General features: G+C 36.6%; 1 protein-coding gene across 1 annotated transcript in view; it reads right to left on the reverse strand.

Annotated features, from left to right (window-relative positions):
- Window positions 1-22,301, reverse strand: part of SLC1A3 (solute carrier family 1 member 3) — a 65,604-nt gene that overhangs the window by 38,005 nt on the left and 5,298 nt on the right. The window contains exon 3 of the mRNA XM_085042078.1: window positions 7,902-8,039. Coding sequence (XP_084898204.1) covers window positions 7,902-8,039 — 138 coding nt within the window. The remainder of the gene's footprint in view (window positions 1-7,901; window positions 8,040-22,301) is intronic.

Below are 22,301 nucleotides of genomic sequence, written 5' to 3' on the forward strand. Positions count from 1 at the left end.
GGTGCTGAATACTTCCTAAGCTACCTCTTCTTCTTCTTATTTATTTTAAATGTCGCTGCCTGCTATTTAAACTCGGTTTTTTATCTTTAAAAATATTTGTCCAAAATGTTCAAGATTTGCACAACATAATGATGAAATATATATTGCCCATATTCCCTTAAAGAATGTTGAAGATGACAGTGTAAGAAAGGTTCCAAATTTTTCACCTTTGAGTGCATATATATATATAATGATTTTTAAAGGCTATATGCCAGAATTGATAGACATTTGTTTTATACAGAAATACAGGTACTGAAGGGAAGGTCTTTAAATTAGTTATGGTATAGTTTCATGTTTGTATATTTGCTGTTGGCCTGAGTGTATCATAAACATGCTCGTTTGAGATGAAAGTGTTTCTGAACATGGATAAATATTTGCAATGTTTCTTCATTTGGTTCTTTAACCCCACAGCATATTCTGTTTACAGGATGACTGGATCTCTACTCCAAATTAACAATTTATATGCCCACACTTCAAGACACTCTCTATTTTGGACACACAGAAATCAAGGCATGAGTTTCCCTTTATTTGTGCAAAACGGTATGTGGATGTTCAAATTAACTCTGTCATCCAGTTATGTGAATTGCATATGCAAATATCTACATATTGAATGAACTCATTGAATGCATGAACTCATGTGTGCATGAAACATACAAGTGCATAAAATTAAAGCTGCTGTGCAATTCAGCTTTTACAGTGTTGGTGTGCTTATGAAGAAACATTGGGTGGCAGAGAAAGAGGGAAAAGCTGCCTAAAGAAAAGGTAAGTTATTTTTAAAAAAAAATATTTTATGCATTAAAAGAAAGTTATAAATGAAATAATAATACACTCCTAGGATGTCCATAAATTGGTTACTCGTAGCAGGCTTACTACTACAGGAGATGCCTACAGGATTCCTCAGCAGAGGCATCCCAATACAGATACACAGACAGCTCAAAAGCAGTGACAATCCAGGAAGTTCTTTACTCAGAGAGAATTTGTTAATTTTTTTCCTTATAAGTGGAGTCAGCTGAGATAAATGTAAAACATTTTATTGATTTGGTGGATATTTATTATTCTGACTTCTAAAATTATTTCTTTAGGCCTCGCAAAAAATCAGAGAATTTTTGGTAAATCAGAAAATATATCAATTTTTAGAATTTGGAAAAGGTATTCATTGCTCTGATGACCAGCTAAACTGACCAAACACTGCTTAACTGCTTCTTGGTTTTCATGTATGAGCTACATGAACTGAATCAGGAGCACGGTATTTCTTAAACTTTTTTAAACACAGAAGTGTAAGACTTTAGTAAATGTTTTTATGTTCCAGCTTAACTGTGAGTACTAAGATGTTTTACAGGCACTGGTTATGGGTCTGTTCTGCCAGAATGAATGAAGGGAATTACTGCTAGGTCTCTTTTTTCCCCTGGGAGAACAATAACTGGTTCCAGAGGTCTGTTCTGCCTGAGTAAGAGACTTTCCATCTGTTGAAATGACCATAAATGCTGTGGCTGATAGGAGACAGTGCCTGGGACCTTGTGGTAGGTAGCCTTTTCTCCAAGCACACTTGTCAGCCAGCAGACAGGAGAACACAGGAACTACTTAGAGGCTTCAAGTTACATGGATCCCTCCTCAGCACACCCAGATGTGTTGGTGTCACAGCCCCTGTTTTGAAGAGGTGATGCACAGGTCTCTTTATGAGACCTCCCTATTGTGTTCTCTGATGTGAGGGGTTAAGATGAGCTAATTTGAAATTCTGGCCCTTTATGTTTACAGCTATTAATTTAATATGTTAATAAAGGAGATTGCAATTGCCAAAATGAAGAAAAAAAATGACTAGAGAATAGGGCGTTTAATATGATTGTAGCATGTGCACAACAGTTTGTGGAATGCTTACTGTCTCATTCCAATGTTAGAAAGGCAAATATAAAACATAATTTCTGAAACTGAATAACATTAGACTACTTTCTAGAATTTTGTCCTTGCAGAAGGCAGTGTACAGCTGCTATCTGGATGTGGGAGGGAAGCCATTGTATCACAGTCCCATCATACAACCTAGTTTAAATCTATAATTATAAATAAAATAGCTATATGCATCTGTTGAGCTATGACAACTTAACCTACAAGTCTTTCCTAAAATTTCCATCACTTATAGTCATCCTTCTTTCTGCCTAGCAGCTATAAAAAACCCAAACAACACTTCACCAGCACTACATCTGATGGGAGAAAGAAAGCAGAGATGCAAAAGGGAAACAGGATTTGCCTAAGGTTATACAACATGTCACAGCACTTATTTTCCACATTTTACATCCACAAGTAGCAGTGGGGAAAATTTGGCTTTTCTGCAGTTGAATGTGTTCGTAGCCAGATGCTGCATTTTTCCTGACTTAGGTAAGGAGTGACTTGAAGATTATGTCAAGTTCAATTTGAACACTACCCTTGTTTCATTGTAGGCAATTTTAAGCAACTGCAGCTACAACCTCTCTCTCTGCTAGTTGTGAACTCTGAGAGTGCTTTGTTTTATTACTGGAGTTACTTTGCATGCCTTTGTTTTATCTCACTGAGGGGATAGACCTTATTCCTAACTGAATGATTTCAACAGGCACAACTCGTTGCATTCCTTCGATGGCTGAAATCAAAAGATTTGTAGGCACATCTGAGGTTGGTTAAGAAACATCCATGCATGGAAATTCTAGCTTTCTGCTCTTTGTCAACACTTTCTATAGATCTTGTAGCAGTAACTAATATGAACATTTTGATAAAGTTACAGCACAAAACATGGTGTCCCTGAGTCTGCCCCAAATAAAATCACTTGTGTCTCCTGCACTACTCAGGGTTGTAGACTATTATTGAAACCCTACAGAGGCAGGGAAATTTCTGTGTCTTCCAGACCCTATTAACAACAGTTACATCATTAATTAAATTAGAGAGGGGAGTGAATATAAACTAAAATATTATACAAGCTACATATTCAAATGCTCTTCTTCTTTGAAGTACATCTTCTGTGCTCATTCTTTTAAATTGTTTTTACACACAGCCTTATTTTTTTTTGAAGAAGATCCACGGTTTATGTTTGTACAGAATCTTGCACACAAAATCCTGGTGAGAGGCTAAGACTCACTTGCACCATATTAGTGTTACTCCCATTAAACAGTTTGGACAATCAGTATTGTCTAGTGCACAACGTGTTGCACTGATATTCACAACTAGGATCTTTGCTTGATTCTTTAATTGCTGACCTGCTGCAGAATCCTTGGTGAGCCAGCACACCTCAGTTTCACTGCTTCTATATTCCTATTATCCTTCCCCATCTTGATGTATGCTAATAAATAAACTGTTCTGTTACTGTTTCTGCAATGTGAGACAAAAATCTGTATCAGGCCTTCAATGGGCTTTTTACACTTTGCTATGATTTACCAGACAGAGATATTTGATAGAATTGAACAGAACTTAATCCCAGTTCACTTGCATGTGAAAACAGTGGTCCCTGTAAAACCAGATTCCAGACTCTCAAAATTTTGTGGAAGGAGAAGCAACCTGTCTATTAAACTGAACTATGAGTACAATTTTACAAAATATTTGCAAATAACCCTTACAAAATTTCTCTAGCATTAATATTTCTCACAAATGTTAAGTTCAAACTATGCTCTTTATAAAGACCAGTTGTGTATAATTTCTGTGGAAGGGATTTCAGGTAGTATATGTTTTTGTCAAGAAAAGGTACCTCGTTCTGACACCATTATTTTCAGTGAATAACTAAAACATGCCGAAAAAATTTGTGGGCCAGTTTTAAGGACTAGAATTTCAATTTAATTATCATTCTGCTGTAACAGGTCAAAAAATATTAATGCACAGTGCACTTAACACTGGTGCAAATTTCTCAGGCTTTGTCTATTTCATGATGAATTAAATTGTTATCATAGGCGTATATATTTATTTTATATACCTTTTAGGGACAATACATATTTTAACATAATTGTGTCAAGCAATTTTCATGATACTTCAAGGTGTAATGAAATGAGAAAGCATAAAATATTTTTTTCTCCTACAACTGCTGCAAATTCAAAACAGGAACAGAGCAAAATTGTCAGCCCTCTGTATAAGAATTCATATTTAAATTCATATTCAAGACTTGGCCATTATCCAATCCAAATGGGAATTTAAACTATTTATTTGGTTATTTATATTGCCTCTTATATGCCATGTTTTAATTTTGCCTTTGACTTTGTATGAGATCCCAATTGGCAATGCTGACTTAAGAAGTCTCTCATTTTAAAGACTGTAGACAATAAAGCTCAACATAGAATATGCAGCTGAGTTTGTGTCTACACCACAAAAGATAAACAATATAGACATATATATAATCATATTTTCCTATAAACATGAAAAGATGGTGAATGGTATGCAAACAACCTCTATTTTCTCCCAAGCAGATGTTAGTACATGCCTGGTAACATCCACGTCAGAAGATAGAATCTGATGGAGAAAGCTGCATACCTGCTTGAACCACGTGCAGTGATGGTAAGTCACAAGGCAAATGGGACTAAAAACCTCTGAATGTGATTCTGCATTGCTTCTTTCATGATACAGAATGAAGGGGTAAAGAAGTGTGATTAGGTTGACTTCACCTTGGATAGTTTATTTCCCTGAGGTCTGTGAATAAACATCATAACTGTTTACCTGTACAGCAGAAGTCTTCACATTCTCAATTTAACTTTTATTATTACAACAGCCCATTAACAATTAGTTTGATTTTATTGCTCTAATTTATTTGGCATTCACAAAGTTTGCAAGGGAATGTAACCATCCCCAGCCTATTTCTAATACTGCAGAGACCAGAGGTTATGGTTTTGCCACAGCTGCATTCATTACACTTGCATAAATACAAATGGAAACCCAGAATATCATATCTAGGATACACTGTCACTCCTGCAAACAGCAAAATATTTATTCATATAATTGACAATTGGAAGAAGCAAGTATGTTATCAGCATGAAGACCCTGGAGGAATCACTCTGAGATTAGTTAAGAGGCATCCACTTTACTCTGCCAAACAAAATACAGAAAATACAAGATTTGGCTTGGATACTGAGTAGTCTTAAGACAGACTTGAGAAGTATAAGACTTTCATCCAATGAATTATCCTATAATGTGTAAAAAAAGAATCCAAGCATACATAAAATTGCACAGTAGTACAATTGTAAAGGTTATATTTAATTATTTTTTAGATATTCACTAAAACCTGTATGTCCATTTGTGTCTGAGAGTTCTGCAGCAAATACCTAAAAACATCTCTTTTATAAAACCTATTTGTATGCTTAATGAGGTATTGTTCAGTGTAGAAAACAGCTTTTTCCATAGTTTTTTAGAATAAACTGGGAAATGTATTTTATTCCCATGAGAAAGGTCATAGTCCTGCTGTACTGAATGATTTAAAAAAAACTATTAAATCTGTCATTTGTGAATTGCATTGAGTTTCCTCTGATTGCTCCCTACCCAACTAAAGAAGTTTAAAATGTTGTTATTCACCTTGAAAATTACTGTCTTTACTTCAAAGGGACACTCTAAGTATAACCCATTTAAAATTACAAGGTGCTTATATATACAGGACACATCTTACTGATAGAGAAGATTTCTCTTTGCCAAATGCCTTTCTATAATAAAGGAAATTATTGTTATGAAAAAAAAAAAAGGCATAAAAAGGATAAAGGGCATTAAAGAGAAAAAAAACCACATCAAAAAGAAGGGTATTGTTTGAATCCAGAGAATGAAGATTCTTTTCAGAATAGGATTAGTTGGAAACTAATTTTTCTGGAATTTCACAAAATCTCTAGCGGGGCCTGGGGACACAGCAAATGAGCTTGTTTTATTGGAAGGCCAGCTCCCTGTGATTCTTGTGACTCTCTAAGGTGTAATTTCTGATCTTCACCTGAGCAAAGTGTTTCTACTTAAATTATTGAAAATCATTCAAATCCTTGTATAGGATAATATCCCTAAGTTCCTGATTTACCTTGAGCTCTCTCAGAGAACCAGTATGATTCCTGAGTTATAAGGAACTGAGAATTGATCAGATAAATTCTCCTGAAATAGTTCCTCCTGCAAAATCAAGCAGCAGTGCCAGTCTCAGTTGACACTGGAAAAGGGTAAATGTCTCTCCTTTTCTACTTTTAATGGTTCTTCTATTAGTGTGCTGCCAACCCAGGGAGTTCTGCAGGTGAAAGGGACAAGAAGATGAGGAGAAGGCATGACATGTAACAGAATTATACACTGATTGGGAATAAAACCTGCGACCATTTCCCCTACAAAATTTATAAATTACTCCCTAGTTTCAGTGTTCGTTTAACTTCCAATATCCATATAATATGTATGTATCAAAATAAGCCTCAGTTTTTTCTTGAAATATGAGAAGGCAAATGGTTTTGTAATTTTTTGTGAATACCGTAGTTTTCTGCTGTTTCATTAACATCTTATATTGACACACACTGTTTTTGGTTTCTGTGAAGTTGTGAGTCTGTGATCATTTGCATTTTTAAGAGGAGATCTTAGCGTTAAAAATTGAAAATCAATTAAATAGAGAACAATTTACAGTCTCTGGATCTTCTGTCAATCAAGGTAGTATATTTAGTGTTTTAGACTAGAGCTGCACTGTGGGTGATTTTGATTATGTTCTCCAAGCTGTACCACTGATTTGTTGATAAACTAAAATCCATGCTTTCGTTTCTTCAGATAATTGATAGAATAAATACATTACGGGTACATCCTGAACATTTATAACAAATATGAGAGGTCTTCCATGAAACTTGGGTAGAATGCCAAGGCATATATCATCACAAGAAATTAAATTTTATATCCCTAGTTAGAGGAACAACTTGGCAAAGAGCGTTTGAAGCTGAATAGAGTTGCTGTCCAGAAGATGACAAAAAAGAACTGATGGAATTAAGTTTCTTCTAAACTTTCTACTCTATCCTATATATCACCTATGGACATGGACTCATTGGAGTGGGTCCAGAAGAAGACATGGAAGTGATTAGAGGGCTGGAGCATGTCTCTTATGAGGACAGGCTGAGAGCATTGGGATTGCTCAGCCTGGAGAAGAGAAGGCTCCAGGGAGCCTCAGAACATTTTCCAGTAGCTGAAGGGCCTACATGAGACCTTGTAGTAATAGAAGAGGGGATGGCCTTAACTAAAAGAAGGTAGGTTTAGATTAGGTATTAGGAATAAAATCTTCACTGTAAGTGTGATGGAGAACTGGCACAAGTTGCCCAGAGAAGCTGTGGGTGCCCCATCCCTGGTCATGTTCTAGAACAGGTTGGATGTGACTCTGAGCAATCTGGTCTAGTGGAAGGTGTCCCTGTCCACGGTAGAGGAGTTGGAATGAGATGCCTTTTTAGGTTCCTTCCAACCCAAACCATTTTGTGCTATGATTCCATTTTCTCCAATCTATTGTCAGAAGACTAGGAGGCAGACAGATGTTTTACATACCTGTGGTTACAAGCATGTGTTATTGCCCACAATGAACAGTTTCAACTTTCTTGGGTTTTGGCACTGTGCTTTTCAGATATGTTACCTTTGATAACAGTAAGACATTGTGGAGGAAGTATCTTGAGAAAGTAAGAGAAGAGAGTGGAGTACAGAGTCAGCTTCATAGCAGCTACATGTAGTAGCTTGTATAGTTAGACTGTCTTGGAATTGGGAAAAGCATTGGGAAGTTTCTTTGTATACTAATTCAAACCTCATATTGCATTGTCTTTAAAACAGCAACAGAAATGCTATGTCTTTCTGCAGATTATAACAGTACTTTTTATATTTTGGTGTGTGCATCTTTATCAAATTATTTAAAAGAACAGAAAAATGTGGGTTTGCTCTGTTTTGATTTTGTTTACCTGTGACTAAACTGGATACAATTAGAGGCAGGACCAGCATCTGCAGCATCCTCATGAGTAGTTCTCCTGGAAACGAAAAGTACTTCACTTCCCGGTAGCTCATCTTATACGATCGAAGAGAAAATCCCAGGATTACACCTGAAGGGAGGGAAAAGATATCATTACTCACTCTTTTAAAGTAGAAGCAACATCTGAACATGAGCATCTATAGAGTACTTACTTGACATATCTAACTGTAACCTGCAGGTTTTAGTACACTGGTTTACTTTCTCCACTATCCTCTATTCCTATGAGTAGTCCTACTGAAAGCTTTAAGCTATTGTCATGGTTTTGGAATGGTGTCCCCAATTTGGTGTTCCCAATTTAGTGTTACCAGTGAAACACTGCAAATCACACACTGCTTGCTCAGCCCTTGCTCCCCTGCTCCCTTCTCCCCTGTGGTGGGATGGAGAAGAGAATTGGAGGCAAAAAAGGTAGACATCATGTAGTGAGATAAGAAAATCTGGACACAGCAATGACATAAGAAAAAGGACATTAGTAATTTTATTAATAAAATTTAATAGTTTTAATATTGATATTTTAATATTAAAATAGAATTTAATAAATATATTAATAAAATATAATGGTTTTATTGTTATACATTTTTTAGTTTTTATAACAAAGTGTACAAGAGGCGAACAATTCACACACAAGTGCTTGGTACACAGAAATCCCCAGCATGATCTGAGACACAGAAGGGGCCCCTTCCCCTGACCTCAAAAATGACGTAAGATAGTATAGACTAACCTCTGGGTCCTGGCCAAGCCCCCTCCTGACTACTGCAAAAATTAACTCTCTCCTGGCCACAATCAGGTCAGTTATTCAAGGATTTTTGTGCTGCTCTTTTTTAAAATCTGGATTACTGTGAGAGTATATATTGAGCACTAACGAAAAGGGAACAATCCCTGCAACTGCAGCTAAGTGTTTTGAATTCTGGGATTTTGAGTGTAATCGTATATACAAAGCATATACATACTAGCTACTAGTCTTCAGAATTCTTGTCCAAGCCTGTTTACTCTGTGGGGCCTGATCCTGCAGATGTGCCTCAGATCGAAGGAGATAACTAGGACAGACATATTCGAGAATCCCCTTGTGGTTTGCTCTTTTCATAGTCAAAAAGAAGCAGGAGGTAAGCAGCTTTACATTCCCCTACCTTCAAGAATACTGACACTTGCAAAGAAGCAGAAAATTAGGGTTGGAAGGCCTTACTGGATGATTAAGTGGTGGGTTTCAATGCCTGAGGGACAGGAGCAAGGGAATGCCTGGATCCATTTATCTTTCTGGGAACAGATGAATGATGCTTGAGATATATTTACTTATGGAGGCCATAGATGGGCTGACGTGTGGCAACCTAAACTTCCCAGCTACCACTTTGAAGATTTTGTCCTATACTTTTCACCAACTGCTTTATTTGTGTATTTATTTAGTTGTTTGGTTATCTGACATGACCAGTTTACATTATTAAATGGCTTGGTGCCTATCCAATGTAGGACTTCTATATCCAGCCAAATAACACGTGGCTTTATCTGGAACACATTAACCATACAGATGGTGAAACTCAACTATCTCTCCTGTCCATTCACGACTCCATGTCCTTCCCCATTGTCTAGTAATGGCATTTGGGTTTACTGTGACTGTGTAGAAAGCTGGATCAGAGGATTGATCCTACTGCAAAAGAATTTATTTTACTGGGTTAGTATTTAGCCAGGTCAATTCCCTGAGGCAATTATTTTATATGTCTACACAGGTGTGGGTGCCTTCACTGGTGGAAACATACCTTGGAGAAGAGTGGGATTAACCTTTTTGAAAGATAGGCACACTTAGGTTTCTTAAATCTTTTTATGAAACTGCTTCTCATGATGTCAGGCAGCAGAGCATTCCAGCTCCGTTCTAGATCTTGTTAGAACTTGAGTATATCCTAAAAATGTTGCAACATTGCACACTTCTGACAATTGCTAGTTCCAATTCTTAATCACTTCATGGTTTTGCTTTTATTTAAAGTCAAATTTTTGATTGGTACTTCCACAGAGCAGATAATATCTTCATGCCAAAATTTACCAGCTAAAATATGCTGTCATGCCTCCTACACCAGATTATTGACATCTGCTGGTGAAAGGAAAGAGCTGTAACTCTAAATATAGTGACCTCTGTCTGTCTGATCATGGTTTAGGGGCTTCAGCAGGTTGGTTAAGCTAGAGGAGTCCAGAAATGTCTTGTGTAGAACAGAAAACTGACCACATTACAGGATGGAGGGAAAAGTGATTACAGTGCAAATAGCACCAAGCATGGAGTTCATGATATGGAAGGGAGTGGAAGGACCAGAAAGCATTTGGTTTATTTTCATTCATATTCTGTAGTCTCAGGTAGCTAAAGTACATTTTTCATAAATGGTTATTTTTTAGGTGCAATTATGTAATAAAATGCATAGAAGAAGTGCATCTGAATTATTCTTGTTTAAAAGACCTGCCTAAGAGTTTCCCTTCTTTTCAACAAAGTTTTAAATTCTGCTGCTGTGTTACCCATTATTTTCTTTTTATATGGGAAACACATCTCTCAGATATAAAGAATCCATCTGGACCTTTTGTTTCTGCACTTAATGAGCACTACATTTTGACAACTGGGTAACAAGCAAATAGAGCTAGACCGATTTCTTACTTAGGCCACAGTTCTGCAATTAGTTCCGCGTGAATTAATCCCTGCACCAGTACAAAGCCTCACTGAGGCTGGTAAGGGTTTCTGAGGCTGCTATAAGAACGAGTCCTTATGCTGTGCTGTAAGGGCTGGATTATCTGTTCCACTGCCATCCAAGCAGTACAGAGTGACCTAAGATGGCTGTTTGAATGAATATTGGGAGTGAGAGTGAGTTTCTGAATCCACATAAACCTGTTGAGCCAAAAATTATTGGCCTTTTTTTTCCTAATGTGCTCTGTGCATAATTACAGGGTTGCCCAGCACTACAGTTTACAGAAAGAATTTCTGCAATGTGAAAAAAAATGTGCCCTTGTGGTGTATTATGTTGAAATGGGTCAACACACAACAGCTACTAATTCTTCAGCCTTAATCTAAACGCTGCTATTGATTTGTATGCAGCCATTCCCAAGACATGAGAACCTTTCTTTGACTCAGTTTCCCTGTTTGGATTATAGGTACATTAGTAGCTGTTTTGCAGATATTTTTGAAAATTGATTGTGTTTACTCATTCATCTTAGCAGCTCAAGAAGAAATTTAAGTAAATTATTCCTCCTTGTAGGGTTTGATAATGAAAGCAGACCATGATTTTACCAGTCCCCCTTGATTTTCAAAAAAATTCATACTGAACTTTATTTTCTGTTCTGAGTTTGAATAACTGAATGCTGGGTATTACATTCCTCCTGATAAAGTTATTTTACAAAATGCTTGAAACAGAAAAGTCAACTTTGGCAAGGTAGTTTTTTCTTTGAATTACCTTAGAATGAACATTCTCAGGCTTGAAATAGTGGGGCAGCAGCATGTATTGATAATTTAAAAATAGACACAATGACAAAACAGCAAAATAAAGTCCTGAACCAAGACCTGGTAGGAGGTCCTAAACCTGTGGAAGGTGTGCAATATTCCAACAACCAGCTACTACTTTGTGCGTGGCAAGAGTTTTAGGGCTTAGCACTGTCCAGGATCAAGACTGGGAAGTTTAAATATTGGCCTTTCTCAGTAAAAGTTTCAAGTTTCAGGTTAATTCTGAAAATTGTAATGAGACAAAGCCTTGTGTGAAACAAGCTCCCACAACCTGTTGTGCAGGTTTCTGTCTACCCTTTGTAACAGAAAAGATCAACTAATCAACACTATCAGAGCCTGACTTCTCAAATAGTTGATAGTATAGCATTTCTGCACTGCAGGAAACAGTAGATTTATCCACAGAATTTAGGTTTTTTCTGCACAAAAATCAGTAGTTCATGTTTAAGTTAAGAAGCTGAATTGTATACCTGTGTACAGTGTGTAACAGAAACATATTGCTAAATAATTTATACAGTTCATAATGGAAAAGCAAATCAAATTAGTTATATAAGGTGTTTTTGTCTGATATAGTTATGTTAATGGAAAAATTTATTTGCAGATAATCCTGACAACCATCAGAACAATCTAACAAGCTAAACCATTTTATTGTATTTGTTTCATACCAATTTTGGTGGTCAAAATGAAATTCAGTATGTATGAATACAGTGAAGAGAGGATTTAATACTTGCACGGAGCAGAAAATGAAAATAATTCTAGCAATTAGGGCAATGGGATGAAATGGTAAAATGGTAGATATGATTTGGAATTCTTCACTCCAGAAATAGGAACACATTGATGAATGGCCTATGGTCTTAATTTCTAGATGTTGAGTACCAGAAAGAAAACAATACAGTCTTCATGTTAGACTTTAAAAACTATCTATATACCTGTAATGGCTAAGAAACACACAACCTTCTATAAAAAATATCTTAAATGGATTAACATCAAAGAGTGATGAAGTAAGAAATAAAATCTGGGTCTGAAGTAGCAAGACAAAAATACTTCTGTAATATTAAGTTTTTTGGAACAGATATGTTATGGAGATGGCTGGTTTTCACAAAAGAAAAATAAAAAAATCACACCATTTCCTTAACTGAATTAGAAAATGAGCTTCAAAATTCTCCTTGAAGAAAATGAAGTTCTTAATTGTGTCATGAAAATGCCTCGGTTTCACAATAGTGGAGAGCTGTTTCACATGATTGTTTGTGCTGCATATATGAAATGGGTGGCACACCTACACAGGAGTTTAAAACAACACATCAATTAAAACAACCCCAAACCACTGCTCATCAAAGATGGGAGATGGGGCTTTACCCACATCTGCACATTCATTCAAGAACTTTAGGGAAGATTAATTCTATCCTCCTTCTGGCCCACTTAGAAGAATGATGTATAAAAATTTAATAAAAGCAGAGGATTGGTTTTTTTATTACTTCAAACAATTAATTATTTTAAGGCTAAGTTATTGAAATGAATTATTATGAGCTCTATCTTATTTCAGAATCACACAGGAATTAAAACCATACAACTATTTGGAGCTTTTATTTTTGCAATGCCCATGCTGTCTACTGTATTGTCAAGCAAAAAGTAGAAAATTCTGACAGCTGTACTTCCTAATTGATCAAACATCACTTGAGCGTATTTCTAGAGGAAATTACTATGTGTTATATCAATGATGGTGCAAGAGCTGCTTTTTCTTTATCAGTGTTTGCCAGTTCAATAACAACAAACTACTGAGAGTTATATACACTTCTGCTTTTTACTGTAAATCTCACAACACTGTAAAATTAGGTCCATATCAATATCCTTTTCTTTAATGTACAAGGTACAGAATTACTTATTTTTTTCCAGCAGGAAATAGAAAACTCCAAAAATAACTGGAAAAGAATACCTTACTCTAAGTAAGAATGCTGTTCTAAACCAACAGCAGTTAATAGCCCACTTCAGAAAACCTTGTAACCAGCAAGCAAATAACATTTTGTTCTATAATAGCAATTGGGCAAGATCCATGAAGGGAATCAGGCTTCTACCAGTTTAATGGGACATTGTATATTTTTGTTAGCTGCACAGCCATTTCATTCCTATGTTCCTGCAGAGCTCTGGAATGACTGCTTTTGTTCTTTGGGTCATTTGTTTCTGCCTAATTTACCATTTTCTTCTGACACTTTTTCTTCTTACAGCCAGTTTCAGATAAGTTCACAACTGTGTTTGCTTGAGACAAACAGGTAAATTGCTTTTCTAATGATAAGAAATACTTCAAGTTGCCTATGAAGTCCAACCTTTCTTAATTTCTTTCCTTGCTTGCCACAAGAATCCCATAATTTGCTCAGTGTGGTTTTGATTTCATAATTTTTGTTCCATAATTTTATATTGAATCTTCACCTCCTGTTATACCTGGTGTATCACCCACTCCTTCCTTGCTGTCTGGTTTTCCTCGTGTAGGTAGGAAGGTATGTTCCCTTTGAAACCATTTTGTTGAATGTAAATACCAAATTTTAACTGCATGATGACACTGCAGCAGAGAGCTTAAGGAGCTGTGCTCCAAGTTGATCAATTAGAAGGTATATTAAACTGGAATATGGGTTACTTTGGACACAAGCAGCTACCTCTCCTTTGCCTGAGATGCACCGTGAGGGGAGTCATGGGAGAAATAGTGTGGAAGAGCTGGATATCCTACACATGACTGGGATCCAGGAAAGATCTGGGCTGTGCAAAAAGAGACACGTTCAGAGAAAAGCAAGTGTATAGCCAACAAGAGTCACACCGATGCCAGAGGGTGTCCACTGCATCAGAAGTCAGTGTGTTGCCTTCACCCAGGGGCAGCAGGAGTGCCATGGTGCTCACAGTGCTGCTGGGGAGACACAGAGCCACAGCCCTGGAATCACAGTGCCCAGGAACACCTGCCCCCCTGAACCTGACCCTGAAGGTTTGCTTTATCCTGTAAGAGAGATTATTTTCCCAGAAAACCCATGCCAGACTTCTTCTAACACCAGTATTCAGTTACAAGTTGCAAAGATGCAGAGCAGTTTTATAATAAATGTGTATTGTGGGCATTTGAAGCCAGATTAACAGAGATACATGGGCACCTAATTCCCAGCTCAGAATTAGGGAAACAATCTGCCTGCTGCCTTCTGCCCAGCTCTGGAGCAGCCTGAATTCCTGAAACACCTTGATAGCTATGGCTGGGCACCTGAATGTTGCTTTTACTTGCAGACAGAGCATCTCCTCCTTGGATTCTGTGGACAGAAAGCCTGAAATTGGAAAGGGGAGTCAGAAGCTCTAAGAACTAATGTAACTAAGAAATTAGGAAAACTAATGTTTGATCATATGCTGCCTAAATTGGACACCTACATCAAATCTGAGGATAAAACAGCTTCTGAGTGCTGTTAAAAAAGCTTTTTAGAAATCATTGAAATTAGTCCTTTGCTATTTCTTTGCTCTAGTGTTAGACTCAGACACTTTTCTCCTTTTGTGTCTAGTTGTTTGGCTCATTTGCCTGTCTTCCCCAATTAGGAGGTAATTTTCTTCTTTTGAAAACATGTCCAAAAAGTTGTTCTCATTTAATCCAACTACTTCTTCTCTGTTTGCCTTTAAATGTTTTTTAAATTCTTCCCTTGTTTTCCTTTAAATGTTTCTGTATTTATTTCTTTTTCCTCAACTTTTATTTCTCTCCTTTTTTATTTTTTTTAGATTTTATTTTTAAGACAAGCAATTACAGAGCATTAGTAGAGGATTTGGAATGAAGAAGAGTTTTCTCTGCTGGCACTGAAGCAGACTGTTCTTAATGAAATAGGGACATTATTCCTGATTTCATCCTCAGACAAGAGACTTCATTGAAAGACAAACTATGCCTAGTTTATGTACTCTTGTTAGTGTCTGAGATATAGAAAAAAACACTTTTGATGCGAAAACTAGCGAATAATTCCATGAATATACAGGAATAGTATCTTACTATGCATGTATAAAAGCTCAAGCATTCACAATATATGCCAGATTATATTTTATAAAGTATTATTTTGAATTGTGGTACTACGTGGTGCTTTGCAAAATCACTGTAATAACTGTTTCTTTCATGCCTGTCTTTACTTTTCTACTTCACATTCTTGACTAAAGTTAGTGTATTCACTCCCATAAAATATAGATCAAAACAGGTAAGAAAGCTCTCTGAACGTTTTTAGGGTACCTTTCCTGCCTTTACATTTCTTTCTTTCCTGTTTTTCCTCAGCTGGAAGTTTACATATTTCTTACAAGCACTGAATTCTCTTTTCCCTACTGTGGTTTCAGCTGCCCATCTGTACTATTTTGTCTTTTTTAGAGTATAGTGTCACTAAGGAATTGCAGACAGTGACACTGAGATCACTCAGGTCCAAGAGCTTTGTGCAAACATGCACAGAAAACAGAACTCTACTCTGAGGAACTTTTGGTGTAGTTTACAGAGATCTTGAAGTTAGATATGGAGAGTTGCCTTTGTTTTTTTAATTCCAGCTTAGACACACACTACAAAGAACTTATTTTAGGCTGGACTGCCTTGATATGCAGTTTTGCACCATCATTAACAGGCCATTCAAATTATGCATTCCTATCTGAACAGAGCTAGTCCAACTTTTAATTCTTACAAAACCACCTGTTAATTTAGCTTAGTGCTGATAGTCTAAGTCTGTAACTGACTTGTTTGACACTGAGGTTTAAGTATGATGTTGAATCAAGATATGCCCATGCCAGAACTATTTGGATCATGGAACATAACACATGGCAGACTTTGTTAAAAGATTTCAAAGAATCTTTTTTGTCTAGTATTTTGCTGAGACATGCAAACAGCCTGGAGGGACTGAAAGGGAGCATTTCCTGTTATAGAATACAAGACTTTTGCCATATCAGGTGTAAGCTCTCCCATAATGCCTTTTTTTTGTTTGATTTGTCATTAGTGAATTGTTTCCATAAGAAAAATAATAAGAAAAATGGCTGAAATTCATGGGATCACACTACCATCTTCTTAAAAAGGTAACTGGAATGCTTTCAGTCTCTAGCTATTTGATTCTGAGGCACTTCATCCCTAAAATCCTCAGCATGACTGTGAAACTATTCACAAATAGAACCTTCCATTTATTTCTTTTACTTGCCAACAATCTCTTCCAACACATGAATTTCCAGAAGTGTTTTATTTCAATTGATTAAAAGGAACTATCATGCCTTACTTCTTGCGAGTTAACTCATCTGAAAGATATATTGGAACATACACAATTAATTTAGATGTAGCCTCCATATAGGTAATGACACCTCTCTTCTCATTGTTAGGTGCTATTCTGAATGGTAGAATTTTCCTGTCTTAAAGGTCACAAAAATGGCAAAGGGAAACTTGCACCTGGAATAATACTTTATTACATAGTAAGTACCTGAGTCCAAACTGTAACCTTTAAAGTCCCTCCAGATATAAAAAAAGCTTAGTTCTGGAAATCTGTAAAGTTAATGGGCACTGCTCCATTTGGTTTGGAAGACTCCTCAGTTCTCACCACTCTGCTTGTGTTTTTCTCAGAGCTGCCACGACCTAAATAGCTATTTGCCTAATTCCAGGCAAAGTCCTGAGAGACTAGCAACTGCACACAATTGACACACACAGAATGCACAGAATCATTTGGACTTGGGACATCCTCTGTTGTGCCCTGTGTCCCTGTTCTTGCTCAAAGGACCACTTCACAGCCATGGGCTCCCTGTTACAGGAGAGCATTTCAGTCATTAGGTTAAACGATGCTGCCTTTTGCATTCTTGGCAAATGTATTTATCCTTAGAAGTCTTGCATTTCCCTCTGCCAAATAACACAGCTTGGAAGGGAATGGTGGAATTGCCTCCTCTTGGAACTTGCCTTTTGAGAGGCAAAGAATAACCCAACACCTCAAGTGCTGCTGACACCATTCCCAAGGTGAAGACTCTTGGGCTTCTAGATCTCCACTGGGTGAAAATGTCTGGCATGGTCCTGACTCAGAAAGGAGTGGGAGTAGGAATGCAAACCTGTTTGTTTGTTTGTCTGTGTTTCTCCTGGAAAATTTTAGGCAGTTACATGTTTAGGTCATGGACTTGTGGGGTCACCCTGTTGAGTCTCCCAGCTCTAGTCCATGCTCTAAAATGACAAACAGCTCTGAGATTTGGATTCCACTTGCAGCTTCCTTTGCTTGCATTTCAGGCTTTGAAGGACTAGATTGCACATTCATGTCTGTTTAGTGTATGGATTCCCAAGTCAAAATTATTTTGAAAGACATCAAAATATATGCAGTATATGCAGTATTTATCAACTACCTTTGCTAAGTACCCCCAGGAATTCCCTGATTAATGGTCCTCTACTACAAAGGCAACTCCACTCTTTTTTTTTTTTTGTTTAGCCCTTGTGAATGGTAAAGGCAAAGCATTTACTAATTTTGAGGGACCAGATTATGTTTCGATATAAACAATGCTTAAAATTTAAGCTCCATCTTTTATAGACTTTTTTTAAAATAAATGAATTTTCAGTTATGCCAAGTTACAGTAAAAGGTGAAAAACAAGCACACACTTTATAACTCTCAAGCTCGTTTCTATTTATGGTCTTCTATCCATGCCAATAGAAAATATATAGACATGTCTAATTTCAAGCAAGATATTGCATTTTTTTAATATAGAGAATTGAGCAAAACTTCAAAAGGTGAATATAAATGATGCTGAAAGAAAGGACGTGGAAGAACAACCATGAAATATAAGTAGCAGTAAAATTTTGTTACTGTCCTGATTCTCCTGTTACCATTCTGGGTTTTTTTTGCCTCTTTTCCAGCTTTTAATTATTTTCCTTTTTACTGTTGTGCAGCTCATCAAATCTATTATTTTACTATTTTATTATAAAAAGTCTCATGAAACCTATAATCAATATAAATTTATCTTGCATGGATTTTAAAGGATTACACACTCCATGGGTTCATTGTGTTTGTTAAAAGTGCAAACAGTGTCTGTACAGCTTCAACTCTGACGGGTTGACATAATAAACATAATAATCCAGCTTTTAGTAAAATTTCTCTGAAATAATTTCCATTTATTCTCTTACTACTTTCCATAGTTTCTTCCTCACTCCATATCATATGTATTTGTTGTATCCATGAATAATTTTAGACCTCTTGGTGAGGAGTCTAGTTGTTCTCTAATATATAATGTAGAGAGCATAGCATATTCTGTAAATAACAGAAATGGAGAAATTGGCAAGGGAGGGAAAAATTTCTTAGCTCCTTATTAAATATTTCTTTATTATCACTTGCATTGCCTTATTTCTCCAAAGCTCCAGCTAAACTGAATTGTGATACACCGCAAAAAACTTGTATTATGAAATATGTTAAATCAAACCAATCATAGAACCATCAAGGTTGGAAAAGATCTCTGAGATCACCGAGTCCAACCCTTGACCCAGCACTGCCAAGTCCACCATTAAACCATGTCGCTAAGTGCCACATTTATACATCTTTTAAATATCTCCTGGGATGCTGACTCTACTTCTTCCCAGGGTTTCAGCATTTTTCAACCCTTTCAATGAGGAAATTTTCCATAATATCCCAACTAAACATCCCTTGGCATAACTTCAGGCCTTTTCCTCTTGTCCTGGGAGAAGACACTGACTCCCACCTGGCTACAACCTCCTTTCAGAGAGCTGTAGAGAGTGGCCAGGTCTCCCCTGAGCCTCCTTTTCTCCAGGCTGAACACCCCCACCTCCCTCAGCTGCTTCTCACAGGACCTGTGCTCCAGACCCTTCCCCAGCTCCGCTGTCTGTCTCTGGACTTCCTGCAAAACCTCCATGTCTGGCTTGTTGTAAGTTTACTTACCATAAGATTATTGGGTTGCAATCAAAAACAAAATGAAATACAAAATCTTAAGGAAATGCACAATTAACAAAAGGAATTCAGAGGATGGTCAGAGGAAATACATAACCACTGTGAATATATGGATAATTTTATGAAGCTGGTGGTTCCAAAACATCTAATTTTCTTTTAACAAGGCATGGAAAAAAAAGTCAGCTACTGATCTAGAAGTCTATGCCACAGTACAGTACAAATTATCTCAGCACAAATTATCCCAATGCTTGCACTTACATCTTACTTTTTTTAGCAACCTTATCGATGTCTTGAATATCTAACCCATTTGCTTATTTCTCTTTAGTATTGAATTTATTTGTATAGTGTTTCAAATGCTCTTAAAGAGATGAGTGTTCTATAAACCCATTTTTTCTATGGTATCATATAATCCCTTGAAACTTTTAGATGCCTGGTTATTTCAAGAAATTATGTGAGGATTTTAAGCTAAATGAATGAAATTTTCAGGAATTCAATAACAACTGAACATGCCACCTTGAGCCACACCTTCATTGTGACCAACTCAAAAGCATTTAATCTCCAATGACAGCTTGTTCTAGCTTTACAAGTGCTAGTAAGGATCTAACAACGTTAAATATTTACTCAGCATACAAATCATTGTCATCTTGCTTATGATTTTGTGCTGCTTTGCAGTCACCATAGCAATTACAGTCCCTGTCTACTGAAAAATGGAAAGGGTTGACAAGCTCTAATACTAGTTTATTGCATGTTGAAATGTTTTTCAGTCCCTTTCATGGTTAACGCAAAAGGGGTTTTTTTTGAGAATCTTTGAGATAATTACTGTTTCAGTTGTAAAATATCTTCTGATAGCATAATGGCTGTTTTCTAATGGTATTCAGGAAATTTCTTGTAAACTCTCTGAGGAACCACATCCTAAATGTCTCATGCAGTTACTGCCATGCATTTCACCTAGGATAGCCTTGAAATATGATTAGTAAGAAGCAGTATTACATAAATACATTTATTTTTAATTTCTAAAGAGACTTTTGAGAATATCAACTGCCTTTTGACAAGCTGTATGAAGAATGCAGTGAATCTATGTTTCTCTGGATGGTTTTATGAACATTTTGACCTACTTCTTTTGCAAGTCCACTGATTTGACAATTTAGAGCATTACAACAGAAGTAAGTCTAAGAAGAAGTAAGCAAAATTTGCCAGATTTTGCATCTTTATGATGCATATATGCACAGCTACTTTCTCCAGAAGGCTTAATTTTATTAATGTTATTAATTTTATATATATTACATGTATATACACTCAATTTTATATAATTTAAAATGTTATATAATGCTTAATTTTAATAATGTTATTTACAAGGTAGCCAAGTTAATTGTTGCTACTCTGTGCCATGAATGGCAGTTCAACAATCATCGCTGTTTCATTTCAGTAACAACAGAAGGAATGGTAAGAACTGTAGATTGTGATAATACATTAACGTTATTTTATTTTGCAGGTAACTGTTAAACTAGATTACTGTCCATGTTTCACAGCCTGACTTTTACCACTGGCTTAATAGCAGAGTTAAAAGTTCTTTGCATTTCTTTACTTTTTCTTCCTCTTCAAAAGAATAATCTCTTTGAAGTGTTAAGTGCCACTCTGAGTTTTATGGTGTCTGTTTATGCTTTTTTTTCCTTACAAAATGATAACTATTTCACACTTAAAAAAAAAGTTTGATTAGTGAATTTTTCAGAATCTTACTTAGGAAGGTTTTGTCACTCAGTGAGAAATCAATTGTGCTAGGCAGGTTCTTTAGGAGAATGAGACAGAGTCAGCCTCTGAGTTCAGCATAAAAATAATTAATTTCTCCTTAGCTGTAGCCAAACTATCTTGATTTCTTGCATATATTTTATTATTTTTGGGGGTATAATTTTTCTCTTTATGTTTTAGCATAATCTTTCACCTAAAAGTCAGTTCCCACAGCTGTTGTTCCTTCAGTGATGCATCTTTACTTTGTTCTCATGGAGATTTCACCAAGGCTGCCTTAGGCATTGTCACAGTGTTCAATGTCAGTAAACAGTGGGATCAAATACCCTTCTCTGGGAATCTCAGCCTCACCCCTAAGTACATACAGAGATATGCCAATAGCAGAAAAGATGATGCTTCAACACACAAGACTCTTGTATTTGTGGACATTATCCTGAATTTTGCCTACCCATGCATCAGAGATTTGCACCCTTTAGGTCTTTAAGCAATTGTTCAGAACAGGTGTGTTGACGACATAGGAGAATCTGCTTCTCTGCACGGATTTTCACTGTACAGATATTTTAAGTGTTTTGTCATTTTTTGACTTCTGTATCATGAAGGATCCTCTGAAGGCGTTATTTATCTCTTTACTTTTTTTCTTCGGGGAGAAGGGGCATTGGCAATGCCTTTATCTCACATGTCTTCCTGTATTTTTAATTAGGCTTTTTTGATAAATACACTGGAAAATTTTGGAATCGTCCACATGGTGCACGCTGTTGCAGAGCAGAGGTTGTATGGGCTTATCTACATTTCACACCTATTTTGAGATTGCTGGCAATTACAGAAGCCTGGCTTCAATGACACAGCCAGGCCTGCATTCCTTCTTCTCTTTGGGGAAACAATTAGTCAGAAAACAGAACTGGAACCATCCCTCTCCTCCTTAAATGTCCCAGCAGACAACTGCAACATATACCTCTGGTAAAAAGGATTTTAGCTAGTGAATGGAAGCTTAATAACTGTGCAGAAGTTGATTTTCAGAGTACTTGTTTCACAACCTGCCTCTACATCACTAAGCCCCCTACTTCAAACAGAATTTCTCTGTGGACAGCTTCTGAGGATCTCTGCTTAGCAGCTCTGTGTATTTTGGTCTCTCCTTCAACACAAGTTCAAAATCCACAGGAAATTCTTGGACATTTAGAGTCTATTCAGAGTCTGGGCCATTTTTCAGAAAATGGGAGGTGAGAATGAAGACAGGCTGATAAAGGAAGT

The sequence above is a fragment of the Lichenostomus cassidix genome, chromosome Z (assembly GCF_008360975.1).
Source record: "Lichenostomus cassidix isolate B80296 chromosome Z, HeHo_3.0, whole genome shotgun sequence".
Taxonomy (NCBI): domain Eukaryota; kingdom Metazoa; phylum Chordata; class Aves; order Passeriformes; family Meliphagidae; genus Lichenostomus; species Lichenostomus cassidix.